The sequence below is a fragment of the Lissotriton vulgaris genome, chromosome 1_1 (assembly GCF_964263255.1).
Source record: "Lissotriton vulgaris chromosome 1_1, aLisVul1.2, whole genome shotgun sequence".
Classification (NCBI taxonomy): Eukaryota; Metazoa; Chordata; class Amphibia; order Caudata; family Salamandridae; genus Lissotriton; species Lissotriton vulgaris.
In genome coordinates, this window is record NC_141685.1 from 1,107,852,952 (window position 1) to 1,107,876,971 (window position 24,020).

The 24,020-nt window shown below is 44.7% G+C and overlaps 1 protein-coding gene across 1 annotated transcript in view; it reads right to left on the bottom strand.

Moving 5' to 3' along the window:
• LOC147748689 (E3 ubiquitin-protein ligase RNF220-like) overlaps window positions 1-24,020 on the bottom strand; it is a 139,558-nt gene that overhangs the window by 32,101 nt on the left and 83,437 nt on the right. Inside the window, exons 2-3 of the mRNA XM_086936475.1 lie at window positions 5,138-5,264; window positions 4,957-4,999 (exon numbers count right to left, since the gene is read on the bottom strand). Of these exons, the coding sequence (XP_086792601.1) occupies window positions 4,957-4,999; window positions 5,138-5,264 (170 nt within the window). The remainder of the gene's footprint in view (window positions 1-4,956; window positions 5,000-5,137; window positions 5,265-24,020) is intronic.

Consider the following 24,020-nt stretch of genomic DNA (forward strand, 5'->3'; position numbering starts at 1 on the left):
ATGGAGCTGGTTCTGTTGTCTTTACACTAGGATGGTACTCTATCTGGTGTCAGCTCTCAGAGTGGGAATTGGCTCTAGTGCCTGTATGTTAGGCTGATTTTGCAAATGCTCAGTGATCAGGTTGGTTCTGTTGTCCGAGTTCTAGAATGTTTCTCTTTCTTGTGTCCGTGCTCAAGGCCGGGGTTGGTTCTGGCATGGGACTCAGCGGATTAAAGTCTGCATACTGGCACACAGGAGTGCTGTTGATGGCATTCCTGCATCATTGCGGTGGGTGTGGTTGTTTGTGCCGCTTGAACTTCTGCTGGGGGGGCGGTTTATGATCTATGTGAGGATGCTTCACTGCTGCCAGGGGCGGCTCTAGGCTCATGGTGGCCCAAGGCAGGGAGCGTAGGTAGGGGACCCCGGAAGAGTGGGTCCGGGCAGGGCGGAGCCCCCCTGGAGCTCAGGAAGATGGAACAGAGCTGGAACATGCCAAATCCCTGCCAGGGGCTGCCACGCAAATATGAATCCATCCTTAGAGGATTATTATATTAAGGAAATATATTGGTGTGGCGGCCCCTGGGGTTTGGCGGCCCTGTGCAGGTGCACAGCTTGCACATGCCTAAGGCCACCCCTGCTGCTGCTAGTTGAAATGAGCTTGTCCAGTTTGTATGGGATGTCAATGGTTTCTGCCTGTGTTGTACCTGTCCTTTGCGAGACCAGCGCAAAGAAACATTGCATTACTGCTGCCTCTGAGTTAGCTGCTATCCTGTAAGGAGACCTTTCACCAGTGTTACCTATGCTGTACCTGGAGTGTGCATGGGCGGGAGGTAAGGAACCTTGCAACCTCTGCTCGTTTTGTGATGTACTCAGAATGTTCCAGATCACTCTGTCGGTGAGTAAAGCTTGCACTTCTGTTGCCATTGTTGGCCCCAGAGCATGCACTGCTGATCACAGCTCTGCTCCTATTCTTGGTGACAACTGTCGAGTTATTTTCATTGTATAAAAGCTACAACGTTTGGCACTGTCGATGTTTGTTTCGGTCTCGCCGCCCCCGTATTCCGACATACCTGAATGCCATCTGCTGCTTCAGAGGAAGCGGTCTTCCATCTCCTCAATCTTTTAATGTTTTTGTTGCACTTCCTCATTGTTAATTTCGCTTGTCTGCAGGCTTAAAAAAAATGGAATTTCCCAGAATCCAAACGGTGCAGAGTCGATTTCTAGCTGTTCTTGTTTTTTTGAGTTTTTGGAGTTCCCCCACGTCGACTGTGAGTAAATATTATCACCTCTCCTGTGTCTTTTCACTGAAATTATTCAAGTCAGCTAAAATGTAATTACTCAGGCATGTGGCATGTAACAGCCATGCTGTCAATACAGCTCACTCAAATGCCTGCAGCTCCACGCCGCTCGCTCCTTCTTGGAGTGACTGCTTTGTCTGCACAATTTCTATCAGAGCCCCACATTGTGTAGAATTGCAATCTGTGTGCTAGCATAGTGTTTGCTTTTTGTCTTTTGTAAAAATTTTAATTTTCCTACTTTACTTTTTTTAATTTCTGTAATTTTTTATTGAGTAAAAAAATATATATATTTACATGGAGCATGGGATATACGTGAGCGGAAAGACAGAGAAAGAAGAAGGAAGAAAAGAGGGAAAGAAAGGAGCGCGGGGGGGGGGGGGGGATAATAGTTTGATTGTCCATGTTCTGTCGGTCGTTGTTTTATGCCTCCTCCTTTGCGACGCTTCGTTGTTCGTTGGAACGTAATGTCAGAAAAATGCTTTTTCTGCACCGTGAGTGCCCCTGTGCTCCACAGCAAGACATTTGTACTACAATCAAACTCAGCCAAGATGGAAAACTATGCAGAATATTTGTCTGCACATTTACCTTTTGCAAGCCGTCTAGGCATAATGGCAAACGTTTGCAGAATTTTTCACTGCAGGTTTATCTCTTTTAGATATTTTCTAAGCTCAGCATCATTACACTGGAAAACCATAGCCTTCTGCAAAGTACACCTTATGTAGAACTGTTTTGTCAGTGTTAGCCAAGGATACGTGCACCTGGGATTTTTAAAGCAGGTCTCATTATTCAAGCATACAGGGCAAGACAAAAAAAAATGCCATCTTTACATAAAACTTGGCAAAAGTTACAAAAATCTTTTCAACGACTTTCAAACCTCTACTTACAGAAGTAGCAGTCCCCTGGCAGCCATTTTGAGTCACCAAGCCATTGCTTGCAGTCCCCTGGCAGCCATTTTGAGTCCCTAAGCCATTGCTTGCATGATCTTGGGTTGTCCCAAGACAGCTGGTTCAGCGCCCCAAGGTAAACCTCATACTAAATGAGTCGTTCATCCAGTCCAGTTTTTTTACGTTGTGGTACTTCTAGTGCTGCATTTATAATCAGATAAAAAAAACTACAAGCACTTGGATCTGAAGAAAAATAATATGTACTGTTGAAGGTCTCGATTAGCATTGAGTGCCGCTCTAGCCCAGGGTAAATTCTGAGCGTGGACTGAAATGCAACCTACAGTGGTTTCTTAATTTCCTGTTTTTTATGGCAAAACTGGGGCAGATACTGGGGCATTCATCTCAGCTGGTATGACCTTCCTACAATTACAATAAAAAATTACAGATTACACTGTAGCCGGGCCCTAATGATGAGTGGGTCAGTATTTTCTGACCCGTGCGAAAATCCCTGTTGAAGTTCAGATTTGTGTGGTATTTACCGATCCGGTAATTAGTGGGTGTGTTAAATATCTTGCCCGTCGTTAAATTTCAGCAGGTCAAAACCAGCCAGAATTTAACAGGGAAAAGTGTACTGTAATTTTGGTACCCTTCAGATTTTGGTGCAATAACCACTAACATCCATGTTATTCCCCAGAAACTCGTAATCAGTGCTATTTATCGCACCCAATAAGTAACATACTCTCAGGTTATTGTAATGTATCTGGCGTGATAAAAGGAAACCAGGGCCATAGGTGTCTAATTGGGACTCTGCCTGAAGTGCAAAGAGCCTTAAAAAAGCTCACTTGGAAATGGAATCCATACATGAATGTGAAAAAAGATGTCAGCTGTAAATGGATTAGTGTCTGTTCTGGTTACGGTGCCTGAATTAGTGGCGTGCTGTGGCAAGTGTCTGGCATCTACATACTGCACTGGTTTGGAGTGTAATGTTAGTGTTCTGGACTAGTGCAGGCTTTGATGTTGCTCTGGGCTTGTCGTGGTTCTCTGGGCTGGTGCTGTTCTGTTGCTGGTGCTCTTGGTTGATGTGCTATTTTGTAGATGTTTTGAGTTTGCTCTGGTGTATAGACTGTCACCTGATGTTGATGCTCTTTGTTGTTGTGGGTTCTAGTGCTAGTGTGGTGCTCTGGGCTGGTTCTAGTGTTAGTGCTTTAATCTCCTATTGTTCCTCGAGGGGCACCAATGGGATGTGTGGCCTAAATAAGTACTAAAAACACCCAAGAAATCAGAACTTGTGGTTACTGCTGGTTTAATTGTTGCTGTTCTGAGCCTTCAGCGCTCTAGTGTTTGTGCTCTGAGCTGGTTTTGACTCTGAAGCTGGAGCTCTGAGCAGGTTGAGTTCTTAGTGCTTGATGCTGCTGTATTTGCTCTGGGCTGGTATTGGTCCTAACATTGCTACCCTTAGTTGATGTTGATTCAGCTGTCAATGTTTGTTGCAGGTGGTAGTTCTAGGGTTGGCCCTCAAATCTGGTGTTAGCTCTGAAGTTCGAGTACCACACAACTTCTTTGGTTATAAGTGGTTTCAGCTGCTGTTGATGCTCTGAGCTGATGTTGGCCATGGTGTCAAGGAATGGCTGGTACTGGTTCTAGTGTTGACAGTTATTCAGCTGGTGATGGTATTAGTTTTAGTGCTCTCAGTTGTTCCTGTGACCTGGTGTTGGTTTTGGTGTGAGGACTCACGGCTGACACCGGATCTGATGTGAGGGCTCATTGTGTTGCTGGTTCTGGAGTGGGGGCTCATTGTGTTGCTGGTTCTGGAGTGGGGGCTCAGTACTGGCAGGGATTCCATGCTCGGACCAAAGGCTGCTGCTGGTTCTAATCTTAGGCCCTACCAGCACTTTTGCATGGCCGAAATGTCACTTTTTTTGATGTTCCGGTGGCGCAATGTGCCACTGCATATTTATAAGGCCTTGTAAAGCCACTTTATAAATATGTGCCCCTTTCAAGCTGAAAGTTTTTGAAACTGGCGTGCAATGCGTGTTGCTGAGGGTGTTCCCAGCAACATCCATGGCTTTATGACACTGCCCCAGATTTACGAGAAATCGCAACTGTGAGGCAGCGCCAAAATCGTACTCCTCCCAAGGGGAGGCATAAGGGAGGCACAACAAGGAGAAATATCTGTATTTCTTCTCATTTTTCCATTTTCTGCAGCACACATAGAAAAAGGGAAAGCCTGTTGTGATTGTTTTTTTTACAGGAAGGCTTCCCTTCCTGCACAGAAATAATCATCCCTGGAATGCAGGGACCCTTGCCCCATAGTGAAAAGGTGCCTGTGTTGGCGCAAGGCAGCCCATTGTGCGCCAGTGGAGGGGAAAAGGACAGGAATGTGCTGTATCTGATAGATACAGCGCATTCCTGCCCTAATCATTTGCCATAGGGCAGTACAGCAGGAAGGCCTATGGTGCTACCCAACGGCAAAACCTCATGAGACCCTTAGTGTTCTGGGCTTGTGATGTGCTTACCATCTGGGTTAGTGATGCGGACTCTGGTGTGAAGGCTTTTTATGCTGCTGGTTATGATTTGGGTGTTCAGAGCTGGCAGTGATTCTACCCCAGGATTAAATGCCAATGTTGGTTCAAATATTGGTGTTCTGGGCTTGTGATGGGTTTGGCACTCTGGGTTGGAGATGGTGCCTGAAGATGGTGCGGGTGCCGGTGCTCTGGGCTGATGTTGGCTCTAGTGTTGATGTTCTAAACTGAGATGAGTTCTGGTTCCTGGGTCAGGTGTTATGTCACGCTTACCTGCACAGCGGTTGGTTCCTTCTCTTGTGACGTCTCTGGATCGCTGGGGAGAGAAAGCAAATGGGACAATTACTCTGGATATTGCAGACCTTGATAGCTTTAAGCAGGAAAAGCCTCAAGCACTGTGGGTGGGTTTGGTGGGAGCCCCCCACAGTGCAAGAGGAGAGTGAACTCTCATTACCTGTCCAACATGTGACTGGATAACGTGCCCATCTCATAGTGCAGGTGGTCGGCCAGTTCCGCTCTCTTGAGTGCCCGATGGCATAAGGGGCAGAAAAAAGGTTGGCAGCTCTCCGGCTTTTTCTCGGCTGGGAAAATAACCACATTTTAGAGTTAAAAACAAATTTCTCACTTATTATACATGAGCTACACACATAAGAGAACAGTTCCAGTCATGGGATGTGAGCCACAAAGTTTCACTCTTTGGGTCAGAGTCTAACAACTGTCAATTATTGGGTGTCAGTCTCACATCGCATGGCAAAACCTTGATCATTTTGTGTGTGACTGACACTTGGCAGCACAATCTCACTTGTTTGGCCACCACATCACCCACACCTGTACCCTCCCACTCACTAGGTATGAAACTTATATCATATCTAGGACCAAAACCTTACTCATATTGTGTGAGTCTCACACCCTGCAGTACAGGTTCAACCACAGACAAAGGAGTTCAGTGTCACTTTTCAGGTGTGAGTCTCAGACCTAGGGCCATAAGCTTGCTTGAGGCTGGTCTCACTGACCTGTTGAGCTTAATGAAGTGTTACACATTGTGAATCTCACTCATGAGCAAAATGAGTGACATCCAAGTCTTTGCCTCTGGGTGTCTTTGTTGCATGAGATCAAATCCTGACTGAAGAGGTAAGGCGTGCACGGCGAAATAGGTCCAACCCCTCCCCATCCGAAGGGAGGGAAGACTCTCCTCTGCTTATGAATAAGGTCCATCTCCTGTTCAGTTGGGGAACTGTAGGCTCACCTTCAACGACCATGAGGCAGGAGCTTCCTCCACTGCAGATGAAGGCATTGCAAGTCCACCATCCCTTTGAGGCAGTACAACGCTGCACAAGCGCCCTCTGCTGAATGATTTGGGCCCTACAGGACCGCTACTCCCTCCAGTACGGTGGCACAGCACACAGTCACCATCTGCTACAGGATATGGGTTCTGCAGGTCCATCCTCCCTTTCGATGTGAAGTGGAGCCACCGGTAATGATACACAAGCAACTCTGCTGCAGACCATTGGTATTGAGAGCTCACTAACTCCAGGAGGAGGTAAGGTTGAATAGGTCCAAAACTGCCCACTTCTGCCTCTTAAATCAGAGGCCATTCATGAAGGAGTGGAAATATGGCTTGAAAATTCGGGTGACCAGATTTTCAGATAGAAAAACCGTGATGGGCACAGGCATAGAAAAGGGACTAAATGTTTTACTAGGTCTCTGCGCTTTACCCACGCACACACCCGCACACAAAGACTCTCTCGCTCACATTTTTTGTATTTTCACATTCCCTCTCCTTTTTGGGAAGAGCTCCAGGGTCGAGCTGATGCTGGGCCCGGCCAGGCTCTGCATCCCTGATGCACACCGCATTAATTCCTGCTGTGCTGCTTGAATGAGGCGAGGCAGCCTAGCAGGAGAATCTACCAGGGGTCTCCAAACCGGTCCTGGAGGGCCGGATCCATGTCAGATTTTTGGGATATCCCCATTGAGATACATGTAGTAATTTTAAAAATCTGGCGTGGATCCTGCCCTCCAGGACCGGTTTGGAGACCCCTGATCTGTCCCCGGTTTCTAAGAGGACAGCATGAAATATCGACCTGCACAACACTGTGATTAATGTGCACGTTCACCCGACCCTCCCTTAAAAACGTGGACATGTTTGTGTTTTAGCAGATAGTGTCGGGACTCGGGACACTTCTTCAAAAACCGGGACAGTTTGGACAATCTAGGACGTCTGGTCACCCTATGGAGCATACTTAAAGCCATTCCAGATATCAAGAATGATAGCTGGAGGAATGCACCTAAATGTAGAAATGCCGGGAAGGTACCTAGATTGCCTAGCCAAGCACATGAGGTCTGTCCACTCATATATTCACCAGGCATAATTTGGGCTTGGGCGGGTGTACGTAACCTCCAGGTGCCTGCCCAGGGCACTATTTTGTCACAGGATTCGATAGGGAACCTGCCCACCCATTCCTCTTTGAATCAATGGATTAGGGGGCTGGCACACCAACAGAATTTTTGGTTGAAGGGGTATTTTTGGACTAAGAATGTGGTCCTGATTTGTTTCTGGATCTGTGGTCATGGGTGAGAGGGAGCTATAACTGAAGAGGAACAGGCATGCCATGAGTAACAGAACCAAGAAGGTACTGGGAGGTCACTGGGATAACCTATGATGCTGAACTAGAAGTAAACCCTCCAGGGCAGCACCTGTAGCCCGGATAAATATACTGTGGAGGTGACAGGGTCACCTCGAAACAGAAGGTTAAAGGGGCCACCCAGTTCCTTGAGCTGGAAGTCTTTGGGCAGTTCCAGAGGGGATATTTCACTAGGAAGGATTGGTAGTTGGGATGGGGCTTGGTGGGGTGGAGGGTCGATAGGGGGCGGGGGGGCAGGGGGTGTAGAACACTTGAACCAGAAAGAAAGGGGAGAACTGGACAAGAGCAAACACCTTGCTGGGCTAGAAGCATACTCTTGCCCGAAAGAAGGAGGTAAAAGGTTATGCCAGAATTGATTACTGATCCAGCTGGGCTGGAAAAAGACACTTGCCCAGAAGCAGAAAGTAAAAGGTATAGCTAGAAGTGAATGTTCCAACAGCTGGGCAGGAAGGAGACACCTGTCCGGAGGTACATGTCAAAAGGGTACAGTGGAAGTGAATGGTCACGCCGCTGGGCTGGAAGTAGATGCTTGCATATAGATAATGTAAGGATGGGTGTCTGAATATAACACACCATAGCATAAATGGCACAAGGCTCATGGAGGAAGGAAATACCATGCAATGAACGTACAGCAGAAAGGTCGAAGGCTGGGTAAGGAGGGCAAGGACTCAGTAAGTTAGAAAGGTAACAGTTAGGGATTGCCTGTAAGTTGGAAACTGCCTATTAAACTGCTGCCTCAATTCTTCCAAAGGTAAGCTGATGTGGTCTGAGTTTGTGTATTCAGGAGGGTGAACAGGTACATGTGGCCTGGTATGTTCGTGACAAGTTGACAAGTTCAGCAGTCACTGAAGCATGCACTTTAATAAGGGGTTGCAAGAACTTGTAATTATGACCCCTGACTTGGCCCTTTGCGACTGCTGCCAATGCTTTTGTAACTTCGACCCTGAAGTTTGGTTATGTATTGCACAAAATTGATCATGTAGAAAAACATTGCTTCTTTTCATCTATGTTTTTGTTCTGTAAAAGTGTAGTTTTTGGTGTTGCTCTTAGCTAATATTGGTGCTTTGGGCTGGTGCTGGTCTACTGCTGGTGCTCTTGCTTGATGGTGATGTTGTGCTCTGAACTGGTGATATGTTTGAGATATTTTAAGATTGGTGATGCACATGGGGTTTACCCGCTCCGCCAGCAGAGCCCAGCAATGTACATGGGAGATACATTCCCACAATAAGCAATGGAAACCTCTGAAATGCATAGAAACTTTTCCCTGATCTACTAAAGTCCATTGATGCTAAGGGATGTTTTTTAGGGGTCGCCTGTGATTCCCTTGCTTGTTCCTTTTAAAATGTATTATCTTAGTAAGACTTGACTTCGATCACACAAATAAAAAATATTATGAGCAGTGTCCAGATGAATTCCTCAGGGGAGTTCATGAAGGTCAGTATGTCCTTATGCTTCAATACATCTCTTGCACTGGATATGGTTGAACAGCAAATTACAGAAACGCCTTTGATGGAGTAGACCAGCCCACACGTATTTTGTCCAATGGTCTTTATCAAGGCCTGTATGTCCGCAGAGAAAGAATCAGATGAGAAAACGGGTAACTAAAGATGGTATATTGTATATTATTGCAGTATGGACCACAAAGGTGAATAGTTAGAGAGTCGTAGGAAATACCATATCGGTGGTAAATTTGAAAATAGTAAAGGCGGTATGCAGGTTTTGTGCTCAAAGATAGTCTGTACCCAGTGGTTGAAGTGGGTGGGATCGGCAGGGAACGGCGTGCCATACTTTTTTCATTAAATAGAATCCATTCCCCTACTTTTTTATTTTTAAAATGCGTCCCAGGATAGCAGAAATAGTCAAGGCCTATAGATAAGGTTCGGCCGTTCATTGCTGTTCGGGATTGGTGAGGTGGGCAGAGAAGACATGGACAGTGTCCACTTATCTTGCTCTGACGCTGTCAGCTACCACCCTCGTCTCTCTCTCTCTCTCTCTCTCTTCTTCCTCTTATTCGCATTCCCTCTCTTTCTGTCTCTGTCTTGCTCCTCCTTGCTTGCTGAATGAAAACGGTGACTTCAAGAAACGGCTTTTAGCCTCTCTTTCCTCTCCTTTCCTTCTTCCCCTACAAAATGGATCAAAAAAGAAAAACACACTTTTCCTGGAAATGTCGTTCGTATTTTTCTGACATTTTTCTATTCCAAAGTGCAGCCTGAGGACGGAGAGAAAAGGTTTCAGCTACAGCTACAGCTGCTGGTCATGTATGATCTGAGTCTGGCTTCGGCTCAGCAGGCTGTTAATCTCTGCAAATCTGCCCAAGGTTTGCAGCTGCTTAAAAGTGCCCAAAAATAAAATGTAGTGTGATACCGCGCAAATACTTTATTTCACGGAGTGTCCTGTTTGTTCTTTATTTTAAATGCTTACATTCAGAATGTGCCCTCAGTGCTTTTAATTGTCATCAACTGTACCAAAAATGCCAAGCAATGTGCATTTCCTGCAACCAGTAATGATGCGGAAGCACAGGTGCTCAAGAAAAATCAAGGCTCAGCTAACCATTCATTTTGACTTGGCAGTGTAGGTGTCTATTTCATTTTTTACTGACATGCCCTACTATCGTGTCAGTCGCACTGTAAAGCCTGAACAATTGGAGCACCAAGCATGACACAGGCACCTCTGCCTTGGTCTGTTGAGTAAGCTGAGAAACACATACCACCTCATCCTGCTGTCATCAGCATCAGGAAATCCTCCCCTGTCCCTGAGTCCCTTCTGTACCACATATTTATTTATTTATTTATTATAAAGTTTTGTATAGCGCGAACAAGACCCGTGGGTATCAGAGCGCTTAACATAAAAAGTAGGTTACATATAAACAAAATACTAACACTTATAAAAACAAAACAGATATGAGGTAGATGATAATATGATTGTGATAGTGCGTAAATATATATATATATTCCTAATATACGTGCAATTTACAATTAAGAGGTAAGTTAAGGCTTAACTTATGTCACCTCTCTCAGGTGAATGGCACTCATTATGGAGCCTCGGCTTGCGTGACAGTCCTTCGGTAGCTTACTCTACTACACCTCTACACATAAAATTATTACAGTTTACTGTAAGCAGCACTCACGTTGTCAGAACTGCCTGTCAATCTGCCAATCACAAGCATGTGATTCTCAGTAAATAATCTTTTTTAGCGAGAACTTGACGCAAAGGTATTGGAGCTCTTTACATGAACACCAGTAAAGTTACATAAGGACACGTCCATGTTTATGTTACTCACAGGGAAATTAAGTGATTAGCCCAGAACCACAGGATGTTCGGCCAACGCCAAGACTCCAACCTTGTGTCCCTGCTCCAAAGTCAGCAGCTCTGACCATAATGCCACAATCTCTGTGTGCCTAAACAAAAAAATGCCTGTGTCCTTGTGTAATGTAACTGGTGCTCATGTAAGCTCCCCAATACCGTCAGATTAAGTTTGCCTATGTAAAAACAAATAAGTGGCACAGAAGAGTGTATAGCTTTGCATGTCCACTGAGAAGAGGGTAGCTGGAGCTAGAAATAAGTACTTAACTTGAACTATGAAATGTCATGTACAGCACCCGCCCCCTCTCTCCCATTAGCAAAGGCACAGGGCCAAAACAACTGTAGATGCCCTTCAAAGATCCAGGCTATGGAAACGTCTGCTGGGCTAGCAACAAACCTGTCAAGTCTAAGACTGACCAGTTTCCATCCTCATTATCTTTCAGACCAATAGGCCTGACGGTCCCTATCCTGTGACGCATGTGGAGGCTACTACTCCCATGAGAGACAAGATAGGACAAGTTAAGATAGGATAACAGATGAGCGCATGAGGTGTGGATGGAATAGAAAGAAAAATAAGGAAGAACAAGTGAGGATAGTAGCTTTGGAGTTTGGTCATTTCATCAGGGCAACAGGACCACTGTATCAGCCATTAGTTCCCCACACCTGCACAGGGAGAAAAAAAGGGGTAGAATATGGTAGGAGAGGACTAGAATGAAATATGTAGTGATAAAGTAACAAGGGTTGAGGAAGATGGGCTAATGAGACAAGAGAAAAGAAAAGAATCAAGGACAAGGCAACAGAGAAATGAGAAGAAAGAGAAGAAAAGAGTGGAGAGAGACATGGAGAAAGGGAAAGCAGAAAGTGGTAAGAGAGATGAGGGAAAAAGAAGTGGTGGAGGAAGAGAGTGGAGAGAAATATTAAAACAGGTTAAAATACAAAAAAGGGAAATGAAAAACGTAAACCTGGGGGATAAAGGAGTAGTTAAGAGGAATGACATAATGAGAGTGTATAATGTATCTGATTATAAAATGATTAGAAGAGGAGGACTGAGAAAGAAGAGTCATTAAAAGATTGTCTCCTCAACGCACCCTTAGATATGCCCCTGGCTCCACCTCTAGTCCACAGTTCAGTGGGTTGAGTACCTGCACTTATTTTTCCCCATTGTGGATTCAGACTCATGAACACTATGAAGTCTAAATTGAGAAATAGTCAGGAGCAGAATCACTTGGACATGCTGATCAGGACAAAAGCCTACCTTTTAAGTGGCTAAGTTAAGCCTGATAAAGGTTATCAGCGGTGAAAGATGGGCCAGGACCGGTGAAAGAAGCAGACATGTCACACATCTCGTGTCAGCACTTGACTTGTCTGAGACCAACCTTTCCCACAGTCTGTTTGTCCTGGATGCGCACATTTTACAGACTGCCTCTTAGCAGGGACACAAATTGCTAGGTGGTATATCAACATGTTAATGTGTTATGTAATTGTCAACTTGCTAAATATATATACCCTTGTATAGTCTCCCAACATTCTCCCGCCAAATTAGCAAATCTGTATTTGAGAATATTCAATAACATCTTAATATGATGCTACCTTCTGAGTCCTGTTCTTTTCTAAACTTGGGGTGCAGGCACCACTAGAGTAAACAAATCATGATTTGTCATGATGATCTGTATCTACATTGCAAAACTGTCTCAAGACTATTAAATGGAGCTATATTTGTGAAATACTCCTGTGTTCGCTCTCATTGTAAGCACATTTTTGAGTGGTAAATGGCAGTGATTTATATACTCAAGTACTGCGCTGGCATGCTTGGTGCACAAAGCCTTGGCTGAAGCGCACAAAGATATTGCACGGCCGCACAAAGAGGAAATAAATTAGAGAGAACATTGGTTCCTTCATGTGCATAAGTAGTGCGAAGAAGGTCTTATCAGTATTTTTTTCACAAAGACTGAGATAAGCCAAACGAAATAGTCAATAATCCAAAATGAGTGATGGTGAATGGCAAAGATAGGCCAATTTGTGTTGAAGACCGAGTGGCTAGTGGCATTAAGATCCTTGTCTTAATGCGGATAATATTGTCACATCTGCTACTACTGCCATTTTGGTTAACCGATGCCTGGGTATTAAAAGTAAAAGGGGGTGTCTTTAATTTATGACAAGACGCTCTCTGAGCACTGAGTGTTTACTAGCCCCTGTGGAGACATAGGTCTGTCTGTACTTCTTCATAAGCACCCTCTGCTGCATAGTATGAACCCTGCTGATTTACCAGCCCTTGAAGCGGGAAGCTATGGAATGTCATCTTAAGGATTTTGAGGGCCCAGGGCAAGAGCTATTTTTAGGTCCCTGTTTGGAGGTACTTTGAATTTTACTGCCCATTTCTTCCTAATTCAAGAGCTATGTTAGCTGACAATATTGAAGTAGATGTTAAAGATTAAGAGACAAAAATACACGGAAGTGATCTAGAGAGAGACTTCCCTTTCACAGGGGGGGGGGCCTTCGAAGGTGGGGGACCTCAACAATTGCCCACTTTGCCTGTGTCTTTTAACGTCTCTGAAGCTATGTCCTGCACTTCTGAACAAGTGCCCAATAGTGCTCGGTTAGAACTGCAAGTTGAATGCCAGCACCTAGCAAAACAGGTTTCAACCTGAAACTTTTGGGCTGACGTTTACGTATGCACAGGTGCCATCTGCTGCACAGTGTGAGCACTGCAGTTCTCCAGCGTAAAGAAGGGAGTATTGCTAGTTTTACAGTTGAGCCTACTAGACAGTGCCTGGGCATCTGTTCCAAAGCATATTGCTGCTTCCCAACAACATAGAGGGACTTGGAGCCCAGCCATCTCTTACCATTGGTTGGTTTTCCTTCATACTCTCATTTGCCTGTGTCTTATTTATGTCCCAGCTTGTCAATCTTGTGTTTATCCCTCCCATGGAGCTTTGCCTCTTTACAACCTCTTTGATTGGCTGACATCACTGCTTCCATTGCTTGCATTTAAAGCACTACTTTTTTCTTTTGTGTGAAATACTCAGTCCATAGAGGGCATGTGTTTTCGAACTGTCACCCTCCTGTACTTCTCTCCCCCTGTACTCCGTTTTGCTCCCTATTGCCCAACTGTTTGTCCTCGCCCTCCTCACTCTCTTGTACTCAACCATGTGCTTCTCCTCATTGCTTCTCCCCACCCACCCACTGCATTTTTTTTCCAATCCCATGCTTCGTCACTCTCACCCTCTCCCCTTTTGCTTTCACGTTCCATACCCATACCGGGAGGCGACTAGGGGGACAAAAATAAATAAATAAACTTATCTGATTGCCCCTGCCTCCGCCATCTGCTCCATCCCGCTCTTCCTGCTTCTGGGAAAGGCTCCCAGACTGCACTGCGGCCAATCATGACACTGCAGCAAAGCTACTCAGGATTGGCTTGAGTGCGCGCTACAACTTTACGCTCCCAGGCAGACAGGGAGCCTGTGCCTGCTTTCTCCAGCCCCAAAGCTTCAGTGCGCATGAGGTGTTTGGCCGGCGTGAAACGGCTGGCCAAACAACTCATGCGCAGTGAAGGGACAAGGGAGTGCACTACCACTCCCACACCACAGTGTCATCATACTAGACCCGCCCCCAAGACTAGTCAAGTGAGGCAAAAAGAACAGTTGTATTTGTATATCACTTGAGCAGGGTGTCATCTTTAACACCAAAAATTGCATTTAAGTTGATATTATGTATAATTGGTACCGTTGGGATCCCGCCATGAACAAAGAGTCTTCTGGTCTGGATAGCCGCATGGATGAATGAATGAATGAATGAATGGGTGTCTTATAATGTGCAAAACTTAACCTAGAAGGGCATCAAGGCGCAGGCAACAGACAGACATAGAACAACATAATGGGGATACCATAGAGCTTAATAAGCCAGGGAGAAGAGCCAGGTCTTCAAAAGTTTACGGAAAACCCCTAAAGAGGGTTGGCTGAAAAGTTCAGATAGAAGCGAGTTCCATAATTTGGGAGCCAAGATGGAAAATGCTTCCTCACACTGAGCGATGAAATAAGAATTCATGATCCAGATGGAATGTTGCAAGCCGTGAGTGTGAGGGTTTTTGCCCCCTCCAGGCTCTCAGCACTGAATGTGTTGTGCTTTGCATTTTCTCAGATGCTCATCCAGTAGCTCTTGCGGCAGTGCCATCTTTGGCACCAAAGAACTGCCTAACTGTTGCTGGCAGCATGTTTTAATTCCCTCGCTAGGAGGCCAGACATCATCCATTTTTTCTACAAACCATTAAGGGCAGGATGTTCCTAGTGTAAGAATAATTGTAGTACGTGGGCAGTTCATGAATGACAATTGCTCTTGGTTTTTCTAAATAGAAGCTCCTACGAGGTGAAAGTATAAGCAATCAAAGGAAGCATGACACGCATTATTAAATGTTATATTTTCAACTGGTATTTCCTCATTCTTTGCAAATAGCAGGCTACAACTGACACGCCCAGCCATGGAGCTCTGTGACTCATGTAAAATGAAGTTCAGCTGTGTACATCATTTGGTAAAGGTGTGCTTTAGTAAGCATTTGCAAATAGGTGAAATGCAGTTGAAACTTCAGTGATTCATTTGTACCGGTGGTCAAAGGCACTCACTTCTGGGTACCGCAGACCTGATAACTCTTGCATGCCACATGATAATCAGCTCCATTCACACTGTTATCCGTTGAAGAGCCGATATCACACGGTGTCAACCAATGTGAGTTGGAAACCCCTACGGAGAGTGTATCCAACTGCCATTGCGAGGAAGGTTGAGTCAGCTGGTGCCTATTGGGACTTTGCATATCTCCAGGATATCTGCGACAGCCTTTGAAATCTCCCTTTGTGTTTTTTAAGTGCGCTCACAGGCTGCGACTTGCTTGAGGCCCCGCCCTCACGTTCTAACTGGCCACGCCCCTCAGAAGCACTTTCACTGCTATGGAGGTCATGGGCTAAAGGCCCCGTCCTCTCCACATTAACTCCTCTCCCACGATGAGTTGTGTTTGGATGTTGGCAGGTCTGGTACTAGCACTCCTTTTTAGGTCAAGCCTGCATGTGCTGCTCTGCGTGGTATGCTGTATTCAGGTAGGGACTTGAATGTCTTACCACTCTCCGCTAATATTTTTTATTAGCTTGTGTAATTGTCCACTGCAAATTGTGGCTTTTCATCGTCAATAGGCTTAGTAGTCCCTCCCCTTAGAGCCACCTTGTCTCATTTTGTAACCTCACATGAAGACACGCCTGGTTACGTATTTTGTTACTCGGTAGGCTTTAAATACATCCTCCGAGCACTATTTTATCAAATAGCTTTGGCCTGTCTGCTGTTGCAGGCAGGACCCGCTCTCTCCTAATGCTTTTTTTTTTTATTTCAACAGTTTTATTAGCAAATTTCCATATAAAAAATTATAGCACGGGTGCGAAACGCATTTGTAATGCAATAGGTCTCACATTTGCAAGAATTTAAACTATGAAAGGCATTGTAAATGACAATGCCTTTCATATATCTGTTTAAAAATAAAACATAAACAAGGCATTGCCATTTACAATGCCAATAGCTTAAACTCTTGTAAATGCGAGACCTATTGCATTGCAAATGCTTGTTATTGTGTGGCGTTAAAATAATATGCTAGCCTTCCAGCGTCCACGAACACCGCTGATAATCTGACAGCCCAACTGAAAGCAGACAACTATGCAAGGGCGCCATCTCCTGTACATTCTGCGTATTGCAGGTCCAGCGACCTAAGGGCAGCCAGCTCTGTACCATTAGGCATTAAAAATAACCCCAACCAGTGGACTAGGCTCTTCCGCCCAGCAAGGGCTCCCACCCAGAACCAAGTTTCTTCCAACAGGCAAGAGACCTCAATTACTACTGTACTGCCACAATACACCCACGGCTACTGTTCTAGTTATCCAGACATCTCCACAACACCATCTGCATTTTTAATTCCCCTTCCTAGTTCCACGCCAGGGGTCAGTTTCCCCCTTGCCACCGCCTCCTCCTCGAATGGAAAAGGGTTGCGGTTACGGAGGTGGGCAGACCTCTGACGGTGGAGAGCTTCGCGGCTCACGGAGGATAGGGGGGAGGGCTTGGTAATGGACGAAGGAGAGACCCCGCTGCTCTGACAACCCCCTGGCGTCTGAACAAACATTCGATTTTCAATCACAAAGCCCTGATTACCGCCTCACACACATATGTGTGGGGGCAAATGGGGGTACCCCGTTCTTACAGCCCAGGCCAGGGTCATATCTGCTTGGGGAGCCCGGAGTCCCCTCGCAGCTTCCGACTCACTTATTGAAAAGGGGATAAGGCACCTGCTACCCTTCACGGGGGTAGCATGGGGCAGGAAGAGATGCGACGGGGAGCGAGGATGGAGACGAAGAGGGAAGAGTAAGAAAAAAAACGAGCTGAAGAAAGAGAGAGTCGACAAAAAGAGAGGAATTGCACAGGGTTTGGCAGGACGAGGTAGATGAGAGAGAGAGAAGTGTGAACAAGAAAGGAGAGGGGTCGAAAATCAAAGAAGGAAAGGAGTGTGGAGAGACATGAATAACGCAGAGGTGCTGTAAAATAAAAAACAGAAGTGTGGGCGGGTGAAGAGAAAAGAAAAAGAACGGGTGAGAGAAGATTCAGAACCAAATTTGAGGGAAGAAAATTGAAGAGAACAGCAAGAAAGCACAAACTGAGAAATACAGATATTTAGGTGCACGGGATGACGGAGCAAAGAAAGAGAGAGAATTTAACAGAGGAGAAAATTAGATGCAGAGATTAGGAAGAGGGCAGCACAGGCAAGAGAACTGAGGACAGAGAAAGAATAAGATGCAAAAGAGTAAAATACTGAAATGGAGTAGTCAAGAATTCCTGAAAATATGGGATTGAGTGGCCATGGCAATTTTCATATTATTACAGATTTAATGCATTTGGCACAATTCTATCATTTGCCGCATAATCTGCAGACTTTAGCAAAAAAAATGTTTTTAGCTCCAGCAGTTCAAAAGTTACAAAAAAAGCAGCGACACATGTTGCCGCGCAGTGGAAGGTCCTTTAGGAAACCTGGACTAGCTACCTTTCTGTTGCTTATTGTTATTGCTATATTTGGGTCCTAGACGGGAACTACTAAGGTGTAACCAATAACCAGCCAGTGTTACCAAGTTTAAAAGTGACGACATGATGAAATACTACTCTTACAAAATGTGCTGCATTATGCTGCATAATTTCTCTTTTCTTACCACATAATTTACACAACCATGCCACATAATTTGCCCTTCTGACGCATAATTTCAGTGGCAATTGGGAATAGAAAGAAAACAAGGAGTAGGGTGATGGGGGTGGAACAGTGAGACAGTTAGTGTGGGTTAAGTAGTATTGGGAAAAAGCAGTTCCCACAATTGCCACCTCATTGAGAAGCCATCCAAAACAGAGGCAAGAACCTCAATGGAGTGTACTGAAAAAACCTATGAAGTGAGTTTGCACGGAAGTCCAACTATTGACTTGAAAGTCATTCAAGCTCTTTCCAGCTTGGCTTTGTAGCAGGCTGCGCTTTCTGTCTGCTGTTCTGTGGCTAATCAGGATCGAGGCTCGAGCTTGAACCTTGGTCAGTTCTCTAATCACCCTTTTCATATATAGCACAATGAACGTTTGCACAATTTGTCACCAGTTAAATGGCCCTTCATTCGAGAGCTGAATGCGCCCAGCGTTGAGGGCCGGAGCTTCCATTGCGCCCTCAAGGTTCATTTGTGCCCATTGAGCCTCCCCGGATGTCTCGCTTGGCGCGCTCTCTCAGGCATTTCCGCTTCTGGTTTGTGCGTGCCTTGTGCCAGGTTGTTCGTGGCCGTGGTGCGCATTGGTCAGCTGCCATCCACATTACCCTCATGTGCCACTTGCCGACCAATTTCCCAAGTGTGGAAAAATCTATTTCAAATACCAGCTCGCCAAACTTAATGCTCAACGTTGCCGTTGCAGTGAGTACAAACGGTTTCCTTCTCACGCCAATCTTTAAATCCATTTATAGGGTGTTAAAAAGCTTGGACACACTAAGGGCCACATGTATCAAGCCCATTTCCCGTTCGCAAACGGGCCGATTCTCAGAATCGTCCCATTTGTGAACGGGAAAAAGCCTTTTGGAATGTATCATCCCTGAAAGGCCCTTGCATTTAAGGAATCGCAAATTGCAATTCCTTAAATGCAATGCAGGAAGCACCCAATTTGTGCGATTTTGCCCAAAGAAATCTGAAACTACCACCAACTTTAAATTGGTGGTAATCTGTGATTTCTTTAAAAAATTCACTTTTTTGCATTTTTCAAAGTGCCATGTGGCGCACATACATGCCCTTAGGACAACAGGGTGTCCTTCTGGCACCCTTGCACCCTTGAAATTGCATTTGCAATTTTTGAGTACCTAATGGGTACTCCCAATTTGCGAATGTCCTCCCATTCATTCCTATGGGCCTCTAGGCCCATAGGAATGAATGGGAAGGTATTCCTTAATTGCGATTCGCAATTTGCGAGTCGCAATTAAGGAATATGTAGGAATCATAATTATTATTGAGATTCCTACTTACATTGCATTTTGCGAGTCCTTAATAGCGATTCGCAAAAAAACGCTATTAAGGACTCGCAAAAGGATTTGTTAATACATATGCAGAAAAGACTCTTATAAAACTCAACTGTATCACTCAATGCGCCGAAGAAGGCCCAGTAGTCATCGGCTTTGACTCCCTATCGAACAGCTGTGAATCAATTTTTAGAATCAATGCTTAGCTTTTTTCAGCTGCCATGTTAAAAAGGTTCGGTTTGTGCTACGCTTTGGAAAATGCTTCTACAAACCTCCAGCGATTCCGCATTCAGCTTATTTCACAAGGTTGCATTTTTACTTATTTTCTAGTTTGGTCTTGTTTGATCAGGTCTATTGTGACAGGATCAGTGCTAACTAAAGCTAATTGGCCCACGTCTGTCCGGATGGTTAGCCACGTGAGCCTTAATAAAAAGAAAACAAGTCTTTCTTAATACCAATTTTACAAGTCCATGTTCCAGCTCCCTAGGTTCTATAACATCCACAATCACATTCCTTTATGTAATTGTTTTTAGCTATGGCGCACCCTCACCCCACCCCAGTGCCTCGGGACCAGTACAGGTGAGTATTCACGCTTTACAAGTCACCAGATAGATTGACTAATTGATGGCTATTATCTAGACAGGTTTGCTGTGGAACAAAAAGTAACTTTGAAGAGCTTATGCTTATACTTTAAGTGGGACGAAAAAGGGGTCTCTAAAGGACGCTCATCCTGAGGAGCATTACATGGAGTCCTTTCCAAAAGGTGTGGCCTATGTAAAAAAGGGCGTGGCTTCAAACAAGTAAACTACAATCATGTACTGCCCGTAGAGTGCCCCTGAGTATTCTGGTGCCTCTCTGTGAGATTTCTGGGATTGCATCCAGACCTATCAGACAGTAACAGACATGCGCCTAAAGCAAGTCTGACCTATTGGCATTGCCAATGCTTATCAACTGTACCAGATAAATTATTAATAACATTGATTTTTGTTGTCAATAATTTGAATTGCAAAGGTGTCATTTCTGAAAAGATGAGACTGAGTCAAACAATACTAAGGTCTGTGGAAGCGGTAGTGGTCTTCAGAGTGTCTCAGTCACTCCTGTTCTTCCCTTCACACAACTTTCCTCTGCAGTCTCTCACCCTTTAAGACACTTACGCCCCTTTTCTCCCGACGTCTTTCTGAAATCCTCCATCTGCATATCTCATACTTCATCTGTAATATTCAAAAACCTCTTTCCACTATCTCCTACATGTCTCTTTGTATCTTCGTCACTTCACCATAACCCTCACCTGTTAGCACAGCATTTTCTTTCATTTTGTCTTGTCAATATATTGACAGCTGTGTATATCCTACACACTCTTCCGCACAGAATCACAATCACAATTGCCACATGTGACTATGGGTCTAAGCACTCTGCAGAGATGCTAATGATTGGATGGGCATGTTTTCTGAACACCTTTATGGCCCACTGATAGGAGCTGTGAAAAACATGCACTACCTTCAAACTCATCCCCAGAGGTCTCAAGCATGGCTCATTAAAAACACATACTCACAAAGTGAACTCTCACAGACACCTAGAGGTGACTCAGCTTACAGTACGTAGTCCACAACTATCAAAAAACGACAGAAACCCCTTCCTGGAAAAAGCAAACACTCTCAGGGAATGCAAGATTAAATAAAACAAATACAATTTTCACAGCAACTACATTGCTGATATGATTACTGTAACAGTTTTAATATGTATTATTTATTATCCAGAAATAACCAGTGTGTTTTCCTGTAATGTTGAGGACATATAAATATAGGGAAAGATAGGGACCTGTATCAAAATAAGGTTTTAATTTTTTGGGGGTCATAGACCTGAAGGGACCCACCCCTCTTATGGCCCTGCTTATCCCCGAGTAGGACATCTTATTACGATCAAGTGAAATGTAAATGGGCCAGTGTGACGTCGCACGTAACCCAGCTCTGGAAGCGCCGCCACACGCAGCCAGATAATGCAACAAATAAGTGACCAGTATCACTAAGGTCACTGCGTGGACCCTTAACTGCACCCTGGCTCTCCATTAAACCGCCAATTTGTGGAGTCCATGTCTGCCGAACTGTGTACAGCCAAGGATATTTCAAATTGGCTAATGTGACATTGTCTCTGACCCTGACTGAAAGTGATGCCTGACCAGCAAAGAAGTGATCCGCATCGCCAGAGCTACTGTGAATACCTGACAGAGGAGATGCAGACCCCCCAAGAACCCCATGACTAATCTTGAACCCCCTTAACTTGGGAATTCCTTTTACACAAACCTTTTTACAGCCAAAAGAAATCAAAATTATTGAATGTGATCATCTTAAATGATCCCATTCGATCTAGGGTTGCCACTTTTGCCGGACAAAAATACATGCCATCCCAGCAATACAAGTTACCCATCTGCCTATACCATTCCAGCTATGTAAAGAGACTGCGACTTCCCCAGCTGCAAGTGAGCAGGTGCTGCAGATATCAGATATTTACAGGTGGAGGACCATAACAAGATATATCAGGTCACTCAGATCAGTCAAAACAGACACTGTACAGTACCCAACATGCAAGAGTGCCCAACGTTCACTGCCATTCTTGCATTAGGTAATATCGCATTCTAAGGCCGTATTTATTAACCGTCATGAACCTGACATAACAACTATTTTCCACTCTTTATATTAATTACACTATTTACAACATTCAGGATCATCGCATGGGCACTGCTAAGACATGAAATTCCTATCACCTTTTCTAAGGAGTCATGGTTGACCACCCCTCAGGTCCCTTGTGACATCAACAGATTCAATTGTCTTGGGTCTGGGAAAGTACCCAGCAGGTCCCTCCTTTACAAGGTGAACTCGCCTGTCCCCTCAAAGGGAACTTGGGTCAGCATGAAAGCTGAACCCCCGAGCATCCTTGCCAGAGCAACCCTGTAATAGAAAAGACCCTTCACACCCTTTGAGAGATGGACCTGGGCAACCAGGCCATACCCTGGTCAAATTGTGCAGCCAGGGACCATCACCCAGAATCTATAGGGTTGTGTAATCAAGTGCCTTGGAAGACTATGGACAGTCGCTGTAGCGGACTTCGGCCGCCCTTCTTATGTCTGTAGTACCAGCAAGCCCTACTCAAGCTAACGGATTAACACAAATTCCATCTTGAATTTGACTGCCTTTATCTTCCTGATGTCAAGGTTTTCTACTTCTTCTTGTGGCCAAGCATGACTTCCCCTGCATAATAAACCCTTCTCCCAGTGAATCTACACACAGGGACGGGAGGTTGGGGAAAGCAGCAATATAGACTGAAAAACTAAAAAAACAGTCAAGTGGCATTGGTGATCATCAGTGGCAGCCAGGTGGCAATCTGATTGACAATTTCCCTCCACCTGAGCAGTGACATTATCTTCAGAAATCCTCAAATTCAGAGTGAAGAGTCACAAACTGACATTTCAGGAGGAGATTTAGGACAAAAGAGTGGCTGGTCAGTGGAAACTATTAAAAGTCAGGCTACAGAGAAAGCCAAGGCCACACTGTGTGATCCTAGGCAACTTATTATATATTGAGTGTGCAATTTCCCATGTAGTCCTCAATAGGGAGCAAAGTGATACACCAATACGTATGTGGGCCTAGCCATGGTTCTTGCTAACATTTTTCTCTCGCTCAGATGTTTGCTTTTGAAATGATGTCCCTCAGGCAGCTTTTGGCATCCCATGCCCAGAATAAAAGCTATTGAAAGCCTGCTAAATAATACACAAAACATCTGACCTTTGTCATTCATGCATGCTACTGCTATGTTTGAAATACCACAGTGGTTTTATTATAGTATTGCACCAATTCCCTCAGACTAGTTCACCAGTTAGCCTGTATCTACCAGTGGTGACGGTACAGTATGGCCCGGGTGGCTGGCTGCCCTTCATCGATCCCTGCGTTCTGAAAATATGCTTTTGCTCCATATTCCTTGGGTCAGAAGAATATGGGCTGACAGTGTTTTTTTCAGATATCTTTCCGGGAATATATAACAATCAAGCGAAGCAATCTGAAGACCAATCTGGCCTTCAGAAAGGAAATGAAGCCTTTTCTCTTTTTTTAAAAAATCCCCTGCTTTGTTGTTGCTTTCTCTCATATCTTTTAGGATTTGATTTTATTGTTTTGTGTCTCAGTCCCATAACTCTTGTGGACACCCAAGCCATTTATAAAAACAATAAAATGAAACTATGGGCCATATTATCAAGAAAGGGCGATACATTATCGACACTTTTATCGGCAGGAAACTGCCGCTAAACCGGCGATAATGGGCTTGATAATATGCCCTTGTGAATTCCCATAGAAGCCCAGGTTCTGGTGTTAACCTGGGCTTCTATGGGAATTCACAGGGGGCATATTATCAAGCCCATTATCGCCACTTTAGCGGCAGTTTCCTGCCGATAAAAGCGGCGATAATGTATCGCCCTTTTTTGATAATATGGCCCCATATTATCCTGCCCTTCTTTAATTTGTAAAAACATATCTTGCAAGTTTTTTTTTACTTTATGCTTTCGATATTTTTACAGCTGGGTACCTACATGCAGATGACATACAATGTATGTTTCCCCTTAGAACCTTCTCATACATTTAGTCTAGCACTTCGTTGCCCACTGGTACCAAGTGTTGGATCTTAAAACCATGATAAATAAATATTCTGTTAAATTTGCCCAGCAGCAGACATCTGGTGAAGCTGCTAAAGGAATCCCATGCCGGAGGTGTGAGGCTGAATGGCTCAGAAATAAAATGGCTGTTGCATTTAGGTTTAGCTTTGAAATTTAAATTACACCAGCATAATTTTTGAAACTT